We start from the raw sequence: 12402 nt of genomic DNA on the forward strand, positions 1-12402 counted from the left end.
AAGCTCCACCCAATTTCCTTTGGAGCTGATTAATAGGCGCAGCACGCTCTCCCCTATTCGCTCACGAGGAGGCGGCGCCACTTTATTTGCATATTCATGAGCTTATTTATTATTCATGAGCTTTCCCGGGCCCCCCCAATATTTTTTATAAGTCCGCGTCCCTGGTAAGAACCCCAGATAGAATGCAGCTTCAAGGAAGTAGCATGTGCATTCTTCAAGTTGCAAGGGGAACGTAAAGTGTTATGAGATGAATGCAGGTTTGGTTCAAAACTGAGAGTTGAATAGAGGGAGAGAGACACACCTCTCTAGGCCAGGGGAACTTGTGCCTCCTCTCCCTCCTCAAAGGTTGATTCACTATCATCCCTGGCCACTGGCAATGTTGATTGGGGCTGGTGGGAGATGGAGTTCAGCAGCATCACACTCCAAACTCCAGCCCCTCGGGCTTGTCAAGGCTGGCCCAAGACATTTTGCTGCAAATGTCCCCCTCCCCCTTACAGGTTAAGGTGCACAGTCAAAGCAGGTCAACTCCTGAGGCAGAAAATCTCACAAGTGCCTTTCCCTCCCCTAGCAGTTCATACACAACAAAAATCAAGCAAACAAACAATAATTTGCTGCCTTCTCAAGACACTCAAAAGCAGCTGCCTGAGTTGACTGCCTCACTCTGCCTAACAGCAGGGCCGGCCCTGATGGGTTTCTGAATATTCTGTGCAGCCATGCTAAGGGTAAACTCAAATGGTATAGCCCCTTAACGAAAGCTACCCCAAAATGAAAACAGATTGCAAACAGATCTGAATCTGATATGTGCTGGAAATGCAGAGAAGCAGAAGGAACATGTTTTTCATACGTAGTCGACATGCAGAATAGTTAAGGAGTATTGGGAAATGATACATAATGAGATGCGGGAGAAAAAGTTTTAAAAAAACATTCACCCCAAAACCAGAGGCATTCTTTCTGGGAATGGTGATGAGACAGAGGTGCCCAGGGTCCAGAAAAACTTGTTTATGTATGCAACTACAGCAGCTCGGATTTTGTTAGCCCAAAAGTGGAAGGTGAGAGAGAGGCCTAACCAGCAGAATAAGAGAGCAAGAAGATCAAGTATATAAAGAGGAGTGGAATTTTGTGTGTGGAATATTTGGAAAATAATGCTAGCAGGATTAAAGTAAATTCAACAGCATAACACAGTAGAGAGATATAACTGGGGGGTGGGGAGAGGGACTAAATTAAATGGATATTTTTTTTTGTTCTTAGAATATGCAGAAATTATGGAAATTTTTTAAAGAACCATGGAAGGGGAATGAGGGAAACTGATGAATGTATGACTACATATTTAATGATGGAAATGCATATCTGAAAAATTTCCAATAAAAATCAATATTTTAAAAAAGGATTGCAAACAGGATGGACACAAATGAAGTGCTGCCATACAGAAATATGGTTTTTTGGGCAGGCCCAACATTGGGGACCATAATGTCTGAATAGTCAGATCTGCCAACATCATATTTACCTGAGGTTTCTGCGTCCACACCATGTTCCTCTGCCACTTTGAGAAAGATCTGCAAGGGAGAAATGTTGAAATGACTGCACTCACTTTTGTTAGCCACACAATGGGACCTACTTTCCCCCAAAGATCTCTGCAATTCCCTCCCTCCCACTTCAGAGCACGCTGCCAATAGAATATGAAGGGGGTGATCCATCTGAACCACAACAAACTGCTTCCAGTTTCCAGCAGGTTTATACAACTGGGAGAATTGCATGGCAAAGTTTCTCCTGGATTAATAATTTCAGGAAGCAGGTGAGGGAATCAGACTTTTTGATGGGGTTTGCCTGAATATGCGGAGAAAGCACATGCCTCCATAACTGCTGCTATTTCTCAGGCTTGGTGGAAATCTAAATTCACCCACACATTTTGGACAAAGGGTCTCCAGTACCATTTCCAAAATTGTTAAAACAAGCTCTCTCGCCAATTCCAGCTTTAGCCCTGCTCTCATTTAAATCTAGATTCTGATCTTACATTCAACATAAAGATCTAACTTTTCCTTCTACTGACGGCTGCACGTTTGGCGATAGTGTGCTTTTGGAAATCCCAGAATGAGCGTCCCCTTAACGCATGGTTCAACAATATCTGGGACGTGGCTATTTCAGTGTGAATAACTGGGCTTAGAAAGGTAGCAAAAAGTGTTATAAAGAGAGACACCTTTGATGAAACCTGGTCCCCCTTATTTTCATACATAAGGGAACTAGATAGCAAATTGTTCCCCCACTACCACCAGAGAGAGAGACAGAGACAGAGAGAGAGAGGGAAAAAAGAAATTGCTGGTATTTCTTCACTAGGAAGCGCATGGCTCACATACCTCTTCCAGAGTCGTCTCAGAGATGCCATAGCTGGAAATGCCAAGGTCAGAGAGGCGGTCATCAATCTCATGAAACAACTCCACAAAAGCTCCCTCTTTAGCGGCTTCGTAGGGCAGAACGTAAGTTATCTCATGGCCAATGTCTTCCACCAGCCTGGCTTCAGGGACATGCTTCATAATGAGATTAGAAATTGCAGAAACATCTGGAAGAACCAAGAGATCATCAAATTCTTCCACTGCTGAGAGTGTGCTCTCCATCACACTAATCACAAACCAGATTTTTTTAATATTTGAGGATTTTTGATCCATTTCTCTGGGCAACATCCCTGCGTGTACGCTTACAAGTATACACTCATAAGGAACTCATCTTTTAGCACAGAAGAACTTACCCTCTGAAACTCCCCGCACATTGAAATTCGGCAGGCAACCTCACTGTACTTTTTAAGGTATGTGCTAAAAACTTTGTTTAATAATAATAATAAATTTTATTTATATCCCGCCCTCCCCAGCCGAAGCTGGGCTCAGGGCGGCTAACAACAATCAAATAACCAAATAGTTAAATAATCACACATTCTAAAATATTTCAAAATATTTAGTCAAGCCTGCCCGGATATGTAAAGTTGACATGCATTTAAATAGGCAGTTTTATCTTTAAAATGTGTGTTTTTAAACTGCTCCTTTTCATTTTATATTTTTGTTAAGTTGGTTTTTAACTCTGACTTCTATTGATAATTTTAATGTATATTTTATGTAAGGCACTTGGAGGTTTTGTGATTAAGAGGTATACAAATGTCATTACGAAAATAAAGTAAAATAAATGATGGAAGATTTACGGTAAATGAAACAGAGAGGGGAGGAAGAGGAGGAGGAGAAAAGAGGAGGAGGAGAGGAAGAAGAGGAGGAGGAGGAGGTGGTGGTATTGGGTCCAAGGCAAGAAATAAAAATTGCTGGGAAAAGCAACAGAAAAGTGACAGGGTGAAAACTTTTTTTAAAACACAGAGGAAGCCAGGCAGATGAGATTATTGACTAATCTCAATAATAGTTTAAAAAAATAACACCACCACCACTCTGGTGACTTAAAATTATAAAAGACAGAGACACAAGAAACAACCTGAATGTTTTGTTATCTTTTAAAATCCCTTACCTATTGTCAGGGTGTCACTTTCATGGTCACTGCCAAGTCCAGCATCTGAACTGCTCTGAGACACGCTGTCATCCTAATGAGAAAAGAAAAGGCGATCCAATTATCTCTTATCTGAACAAAGTCAGGGTATTTTTTTAAAGAGAGAGAGAGAGAGAGGAAATGTAATTCTCAAGAAACAAAAAGGACACTGATATTATGTCTCTAAGGAGCCCGTGTGGTGCAGTGGTTAGAGTCTAGGACCTGGGAGACCAGAGTTGAAATCTCCACTTAGCCTTCAAGAGAAAATGGGGTGTGGAGAACCATTTACGTACAATACACTGAGCTCCTTCTATGACTACACGCTATGATCAAACTGCATTATTGTACAGACTATAGGGACATGGGTGGCGCTGTGGTGTAACCCACTGAGCCTCTTGGGCTTGCCGATCGGATGGTTGGCGGTTCAAATCCCTGCGACGGGGTGAGCTCCCGTTTCTCGGTCCCAGTTCCTGCCAACCTAGCAGTTCGAAAGCACGCCAGTGCTAGTAGATAAATAGGTACCACTGTTGCGGGAAAGTAAACAGCGTTTCCATGTGCTCTGGGTTCCGTCACGGTGTCCCGTTGCGCCAGAAGCGGTTTAGTCATGCTGGCCACATGACCTGGAAAGCTGTCTATGGACCAACGCCGGCTCCCTTGGCCTGGAAGCGAGATGAGTGCAACAACCCCCTTTGACTGGACTTAACCGTCCAGGGGTCCTTTACCTTTTTACTTTTACCTTTTTTATTCGAGACATATAAAAAAATAAAAAAAATTGTCCAGTAGCACCTTAGAGACCAACTAAGTTTGTTCTTGGTATAAGCTTTCATGTGCATGCACACTTCGTCAGATACCTGCACACGAAAGCTTATACCAAGAACAAACTTTGTTGGTCTCTAAGGTGCTACTGGACAATTTTTTAATTTTTTAATTTTTTATATATTTTGACTGCGTCAGACCAACACGGCTAACTACCTGAATCTAGAACCTTTTTCTTTTGTACAGAATATTTCTGGTTGTGGGCTAAAGGAATAGGATGTGTTACTTGAGGGGCCCTAAAATCTCCCCATTGTTTCTAGAAGAAATTAGCAAACTGCGCCCCTCCCCCTCTCCCCTTGACAGCACTTCTGAAAGCAGTACCTTTTTCAGGTAAGACACGGTGCTGCTACTGTTCCTGTAGGAGCTGAGTGAGGAATCCACGTCCTTCTTGACTAAGGTCAGATAATATCCAGTCCCCAACTGGTTCTTCAGGAACAGTGAAGAGCCAACGCAGCACAGTTTGCCGTGAGAAATGATAGCAATTCGGTCTCCGAGGATGTCCGCCTCGTCCATATGGTGTGTGGAGAGGATGATGGTGCGACCTGACAACCAGGAAGGGAAGAAGCCAAATATACCAGACTGGTTTAGCGACTGTGCACCCATATATTGTTCCTAACAAATGGCAGCTTAGAGAAAGCTGGTTTACATTAAGGAAACAGCATAGCCCTACAGCATCATAGCCCCAATCCAACTGTGGGAGAGTAGAGGGGCTGAGGTTGCTTTTGGAGATACAGTCATACCTCAGGTTGAAAACGCTTCGAGTTGAGTGCGTTCGAGTTGCGCTCCGCGGCAACCCGGAAGTAACGGAGTGCATTACTTCTGGGTTTCGCCGCTTGCACATGCACAGACGCTCAAAGTGATGTCATGCGCATGCGCAGAAGTGGCAAAAAGCGACATGCGCATGCGCAGACGTGCCATCACTAGTTATGTTTGCTTCTAGATGCGAACGGGGTTCCGGAACGGATCCAGTTCGTATCTAGAGGTACCACTGTACTTATAGAAATGAGGGATCTGGTTGCAGATCTCCACTAATTCGTCTAGTTTGACTCAAGTCTTTAAAAACAGCAACCCATGACTGAGCTCTCTGTTCATACTAACTTTAATTAATTAATTTTTAATTACTATACAATTTTGTAACATGCAGAGAATAGCCTTTATAGAGAAACCAGAGATTGGAACTGAGGGAAGTCAGGGGTGGGATGTTTTCTGGGAGGGAGGAGGGAGGGGGGAAATGGGGGGGGGAATTAAGGATGGTATATTTTAAGATAATATGTTTTGTTTAAATTCCTAATAAAAATTTAATAAAAAAATAAATATATAAAGGTCTCATATACCATGAAGCTAACAGATGCATAAATTTCAGCCAAAGAAGTTCTACTGATATTTGCCAAAATTGATACAGGCTGATGCAATAGGAGTCTTATCAAAATCACAATAAACTTTATTTTACTGAAGAAGAAAAAATAACAATTAATTTTTTTTAATTCTAAAAAATGAGAAAAACACATCTAACCAGGATTTTTTTATAGGACAGGGGTCTTTTTAATACTGGTACACAAATAAAGAAAAGGACACAGTCCTCTCCAACCGTTTGCCAATCTTCCTTCTTCAGTTCCATTTGTGGATCCGTTTTCAAATTGCACGTTAACTTACTTATATAGGAGAAGGAGAAAGGTGGGGTCCTAAAATCTCTAAAGGCCAGCAATACCAGAAGGGAGTCATCAAAGAGACATCAGGGAACATGGCTGCAATGCAGAACCACCACACCATACAGATGCAACTTTTCACTGGGTCGCAAGAGGAAAAGGCAAGTGGTACCTTGGCGATATTTCACAAGCAGCTCCCAGATCCCTCTGCGAGAATAAGGGTCAACTCCAGCTGTTGGCTCATCCAGAATGACAACCTTAGAGCCGCCTACAAAGGCCAAAGCCACTGAAAGCTTTCTCTGCATACCACCTACGAAGCAAAAACAGACAAGATTCAGTCTAATTCAATCTAGGGTTCGATTCCGCTTTACCTGGGGTGGTCTGTGGAACTGCTGCTATGCACTTATGTGAATGCATGCATGGTAGAAGAGATTTAGGTCTAAGACAACATTTCCCAGCCTACTGCCCTCCAGGTATTTTAGACTCCCATCAGCTCCAGACAGAATAGTCAATGATCAGGGTGTATGGGCAATCTATCTGGAATATATTTGTATTTCAGGGAGTTAAGTGATCTGACTCAATTGCCCTCTCCTGCCACCTCTTCCTTCCCCCTCCCTATCTCTTGTTAAGCTCCTTGATGGTTGGAAGGAAGTGATAGTGCTGGGTACCTTCTTTGATGTTGGACATGGTTTGGACAAAGTGAGGCATTGGGTAAAAGGTAAAGGGACTCCTGACCATTAGGTCCAGTCGGGGCCGACTCTGGGGTTGCGGCGTTCATCTCACTTTATTGGCCAAGGGAGCCGGCGTACAGCTTCCGAGTCATGTGGCCAGCATGACTAAGCCGCTTCTGGCGAACCACAGCAGTGCACAGAAACACCGTTTACCTTCCCGCCGGAGCGGTACCTATTTATCTACTTGCACTTTGACGTGCTTTCGAACTGCTAGGTTAGCAGGAGCAGGGACCGAGCAACGGTAGCTCACCCCACCGCGGGGATTCGAACCACCGACCTTCTGATCGGCAAGTCCTAGGCTCTGTGGTTTAACCCACAGTGCCACCTGCGTCCCTCTCAAGGCATTGGGAGAGGGTGGCTAATGAATAATCTGCACACAGCTAGTAATGTAGGACTGCACGTAGCCAGTGAGGCAAGCCACAAGGGCTAGCTATGTAGCTATCAATAAATTGGATGGTTTGGGGCAGGGTTTTGGAGAAGCCCATGCATGGACTGATCGGCCGCAGGGGCCTTGCAACCTGAGGCTACCTGGGGGAGCCACTTGGCCACTTCTTGAGGCTTCCAAGTGGCAGGTTGAAGAGCATGCTTGGTACGCATATACTGCTTGCTCTTTAGAATAAAATCTTTAATCTTCTCACTCACTCGTGTTTTGTATTGCTTCTGAATCTCATTTTAAAAGAACCACCTTGCATGTGGCAAGACACAGGGATGGTGGGAGTTACAGTCCCAAAACATCCACGGGCATTTGGCTGCCAATTATTGGAAGCCAACAGACAGATTAGATGGCTCTCAGGCCTGATCCAGAAGGTCTCTTGTTATGCTTTGCATGCAGGGGTATACAGGGCAAGGCAAACAATAGTTGCATTAGGCTGAATAAATGAAATTTACCAGAGAGTTTGCTTGTCTTTGATTTGAGTTTATGAGGCAAACCAACATCTATGGCCATCTGCTTCATTTCCTTTTTCACCAGCTTTTCCGACAGTCCCTTCAGGCGCGCATAAAACCAGATGTGTTCCTCCACTGTCAACCTAGGTGTGGGGGGAGAACGGCCACATTTTGGTAAGAAAAAACACACATATTGCCTGTTCCTTGTCATCCAGTTTTAAAGTGCTAACTTTAAAATACATACAATCATACCTTGAATCCCAAACGTCTTGGTACTTGGACGTTTTGGTTCCCGAACGCTGCAAACCCGGAAATGAGTGTTCCAGTTTGCGAATGTTCTTTGGAACCCGAATGCCCAATGGGGCTTCTGCAGCTTCTGATTGGCTGCAAGAGCTTCCTTCAGCCAATCAGAAGCCATGCTTTGGTTTCTGAATGTTTTGGAAGTCGAATGGACTTCTGGAACAGATTCCGTTTGACTTCCGAGGTACGATGGTATTCAGAGGCGGAATCCCAAATTAGGCATGATAGGAAACTGCCTTATACCAGGTTGGATAACTGATATTGTCTTTGCTGATTCTCTCTCTCTAAACACACACACACACCCATCACAGTCTTGGGAATTTTGCTAGTTAAGAAGCAAATGAAAAGGTGGAAGGGAATGGTGATTCATAGCGTGACTCACTCATCAAACAGGACATTGTGCTGGGGGCAGACACCCAGATTCTTCCGGATGGTGCTGAGCTCAGAACGGATGTCTTTGCCAAGGATGAAGGCTGTGCCCGAAGTTGGGGGGAATAACCCAGTCAGGATGGACCTAAATATAACAAAAGGGAAGTTGAGTGCAAACAAGCAAAGCGAAGCATGACTTTGGAAGGTGTTTTCCCACCGTACCAATTTTGCCCTCTTACATTGTGGTGGTTTTCCCAGCTCCGTTGTGTCCCAGGAAGGAGGTAATCTGCCCTTCGTAGAAATTCAGAGTAAGGCCGTCGACAGCCAGTTTCTTGCCATCGCGGTAAACCTTCACCAGGCTTTGAATCGACACCCCAAGGTGAAGATGACTTGGCTCTTCTTCCATGCAGACTGTTGCAACAGGAAAGTAAATCTACTTAGTGAGGAACGGCATGTTTATAATACCTGCAAGCTACCTTATTTTTTGCTCCATAAGATGCACCTGATCCTAAGACACACCTATTTTTTTGAGGGGGAATGCAAGAAAAAAATATTATTTAAAGGGAGCGCTGTATGCATGCCAGGCTCTGCTCAGCGCTCCCTTTCATGAGCCGCATGGAGTGTGTGTGCAGCACTTGCAGGCTTTTCCCCGAGGAGGGAGAAAGGCAGCCCGTCACTGACGGGCTGCCCTTCTCCCTCCTCGGGGAAAAGCCCCCAAGAGCCGCACACACACTCCGCGCGGCTCTTGCGGGCTTTTCCGGGAGGTGGGGGAAGGGACAGAGGGGCTAAGCCAGAAGCTAGAACAGCAAGAGGGAGCACTGCGCAATGATCCCTCTCGCTGTTCTGGCTTCTGGGATAGCCGCGCAGCCTGCATTTGCTCCATAAGACGCACACACATTTCCCCTTACTTTTTAGGAGGGAAAAAGTGTGTCTAAATAGAGCGAAAAATACGGTACTTCAGCACTGGGCTGGACAGCAAGGGGCAGAGAGAGAACTGGGGTGTGACCAAAAAAAAAATGGGTTTCCCGAATCCAAGGGGCTGCAGGTCTTAAGAAATTGAACTGAGAACACCAGGGAGGCTTAAACACTGGAAAGGATTCCATCGGAGAAGCCTGGTTTGCCACTGAATAAAATGTAAGAGAACACCAGTTGCTTACTTTCAGATGAATTTTTGTGAAGAGAAGGGGTCTGTTGCTCTCCAGATTGCTCACCACACCAGTAGGACTTCGTAAAGGGAAAGTACCAGGGTCTGGGGATGCCGTATTGACCTAAACAAAAAGGGACAAAATGACCTGGGTGAGACTTGGGGGGAAATCATTCAGATGTGCAGAAGATAAGATGATTCTCCAGGTACTGAATTTTGCAAAGATTGGAGCCCGATCTGTTCGTATTATCTAGTCACTTTACCAAACACGCTTCCCACACCTTGAGGTGGCTAAAGGTAGTTTGTATGGAGTAGCTTCAACCAGCCAAGGGAGTGAATGTGCTCGAACTAACCACAGGCCTGGGGAAAGGAAGGATTGCTAACGGCTGCAAGGAAGACTCTGTCCTTGATCTTTGGAGGAAGCAGCCTCATAACAGTGATGTAAAAGGACCAAAGGCATTTCACTGCCTCAGGTGAAGGACAAGACAACACCACTGTCCTGTTCCATGCACAAAAGTGGGCTGGGTTAGCACCTGAAAGCTACTAAAATGCTGGCACCTGAACAGCATCCTCCATTGCAGGACAAGGATACAGGGCAAGCCACATGCAGCTCTGTCCTCTCCTCTTCCCTATAGCCTCTGCTGCCTTAGGTGACCAGCTCACTTTGCTCAACAGCAGAGTCAGCCCTGTTTTATTACATTTTCACATTTTACAAGTTCTTTTAAACAACAAATCTCTCATATCCGCTGACTTCCCATCCACCCTTCCGCAGTGTTCTAAAGCTGCTATGTTACAGTGGCACCTCGGGTTACGTACACTTCAGGTTACGTACGCTTCAGGTTACACACTCCGCTAACCCAGAAATAGTGCTTCAGGCTAAGAACTTTGCTTCAGGATAAGTACGGAAATCGGGCTCCGGTGGCGCGGCAGTAGCAGGAGGCCCCATTAGCTAAAGTGGTGCTTCAGGTTAAGAACAGTTTCAGGTTAAAAACGGACCTCCGGAATGAATTAAGTACTTAACCTGAGGTACCACTGTACTTACATTTTACCCATTATAGTGGTACCTCTGGTTAGGTACTTAATTCGTTCTGGAGGTCTGTTCTTAACCTGAAACTGTTCTTAACCTGAGGTACCACTTAAGCTAATGGGGCCTCCCAGTGATGCCGTGCTGCCGCCGCGTGATTTCTGTTCTCATCCTGAAGCAAAGTTCTTAACCTGAGGTACTATTTCTGGGTTAGCGGAGTCTGTAACCTGAAACGTCTGTAACCTGAAGCATATGTAACCCGAGGTACCACTGTACATCAATTCTGACTTATTAAACTACCAATTCTCATCTGTTGCTATCCTGAATACGTTTTAACATAACCATGGCATGGTATTTTTTCTTCCAAACATTCCACAGATTATTTCCATTCTTCAAAAAAAATTCCCTCCTTTAATTCTAAGAGTTGGTCTAGCCATCTCAGCATATTCCACCATCTTCATAAGCCAATCTTCTTTCAGTGGGACTTCTTCTTTCAATTTTTTGCACGAAGATTATTCTTGCCACCGTTGTAACACGCATAAACAAATCAAACAATTCCTTCAGAGCACAGTCAGCCTCGTCAAGGCTCTTGCACCTGCTATCTTTGGTGGATCTACAACAATCTGTCACCGCTCCTCCTCCTGTGAGACTGCTGTTTCTGGGATCTCCCATGACTGGATAATAATATGGAAACAGCAGCATCCCTGACTTCCAAAGGGAGGGAAGTGGGGTAATGGGAAGTAATGGGCTAAGATGGAGAGAGATTTGATGTGCTACTGCTCACCTGGAAAGACAGCCTCGATGTACCAAGTCAGAACCCCATACAGCAGACTATCGAACAGCATCATACACACAGAAGTTGTCAGGTTGTAGCTGTCTCCTTCCAAAGGGCTCATGAAGACATTGTCCCATTGCAACCCAACACCCTGCTCTTCAAACAGGGAAAGGTACTCACTGCCAAACCCAAAGGCGACTGGAGAAAGCAGACTCTGCAGAGGAAAAACACCAGTTAACATCCTGGGTGCATTCACTCACTCACTCACTCACTCACTCACTCACTCACTCATGTTTTCAGTGCAAGGAAAGATTAACCCTGCCATAATGGCAACAGGGAACAAAAGCCAAAGCCGATTCAGCTGTGACCAAATGGGTACCTGAGCTAGTTCCACGTGGGTGGGACAAAGGATGCAGTTCCTTACCATCTGGTTATCATCTGTTTAGTATGGAGGCTGGCAATGAGGCGGTGAGGAACTATACCATTGGCCCTGCTCATGTAATCTCGAAACCAAATATTCCTGGAGCAGATTTGGAATAAGTTGGGGGGGAAGAGTTTCCAGTACCACTATGGGAAACATACACACACATCCCACAAATTCCTGAGAAGGACAATGTTTGTGGTTGCAACTCTGTGTCAACAGAAGATACAACTCATGTGCTCCTTGAATGCCCTTTTTATAATGATCTTAAAAACAACCACATTTACCCATTGTTAAGATCACAGAAGGGAAGCTCACCCCTAGCAAAGACTTGTTTTTTGCTGTCCTATGTAGAGACGTACAGTGGTACCTCGCAAGACAAATGCCTCGCAAGACGGAAAACTCGCAGGACGAAAGGGTTCTTGGTTTTTTGAGTTGCTTCGCAAGACGATTTTCCCTATGGGCTTGCTTTGCAAGACGGAAACGTCTTGCAAGTTTGTTTCCTTTTTCTTAAAACTGTTAATACAGTTGCGACTTGACTTTGAGGAGCAACTCATAGCACGCGGTGTGGTAGCCTTTTTTGAGGTTTTTGAAGACTTTGGTGATTTTTGAAGCTTTTCCAAAACTTTTCCGAAACCGTGCTTCGCAAGACGAAAAAATCGCAAGACGAAAAAACTCGCAGAACGAATTAATTTTATCTTGCGAGGCACCGCTGTATACAGTCATACCTCATGTTACGTTTGCTTCAGGTTACACATTTTCAGGTTGCATCCCACAG

At 44.7% G+C, this 12402-nt stretch overlaps 1 protein-coding gene across 3 annotated transcripts in view; it reads right to left on the bottom strand.

The window, feature by feature from the left end:
• Positions 1–12402, bottom strand: part of ABCA1 (ATP binding cassette subfamily A member 1) — a 108866-nt gene that overhangs the window by 26778 nt on the left and 69686 nt on the right. For all 3 annotated transcript variants that reach the window (XM_028712743.2, XM_028712744.2, XM_077921318.1), the window contains exons 17-26: positions 11213–11417; positions 9418–9528; positions 8500–8671; positions 8274–8405; positions 7595–7734; positions 6148–6285; positions 4651–4871; positions 3496–3568; positions 2352–2554; positions 1505–1553 (exon numbers count right to left, since the gene is read on the bottom strand). In XM_028712743.2, the coding sequence (XP_028568576.2) occupies positions 1505–1553; positions 2352–2554; positions 3496–3568; positions 4651–4871; positions 6148–6285; positions 7595–7734; positions 8274–8405; positions 8500–8671; positions 9418–9528; positions 11213–11417 (1444 nt within the window). The remainder of the gene's footprint in view (positions 1–1504; positions 1554–2351; positions 2555–3495; positions 3569–4650; positions 4872–6147; positions 6286–7594; positions 7735–8273; positions 8406–8499; positions 8672–9417; positions 9529–11212; positions 11418–12402) is intronic.

This window comes from Podarcis muralis, chromosome 17, assembly GCF_964188315.1.
Source record: "Podarcis muralis chromosome 17, rPodMur119.hap1.1, whole genome shotgun sequence".
Classification (NCBI taxonomy): domain Eukaryota; kingdom Metazoa; phylum Chordata; class Lepidosauria; order Squamata; family Lacertidae; genus Podarcis; species Podarcis muralis.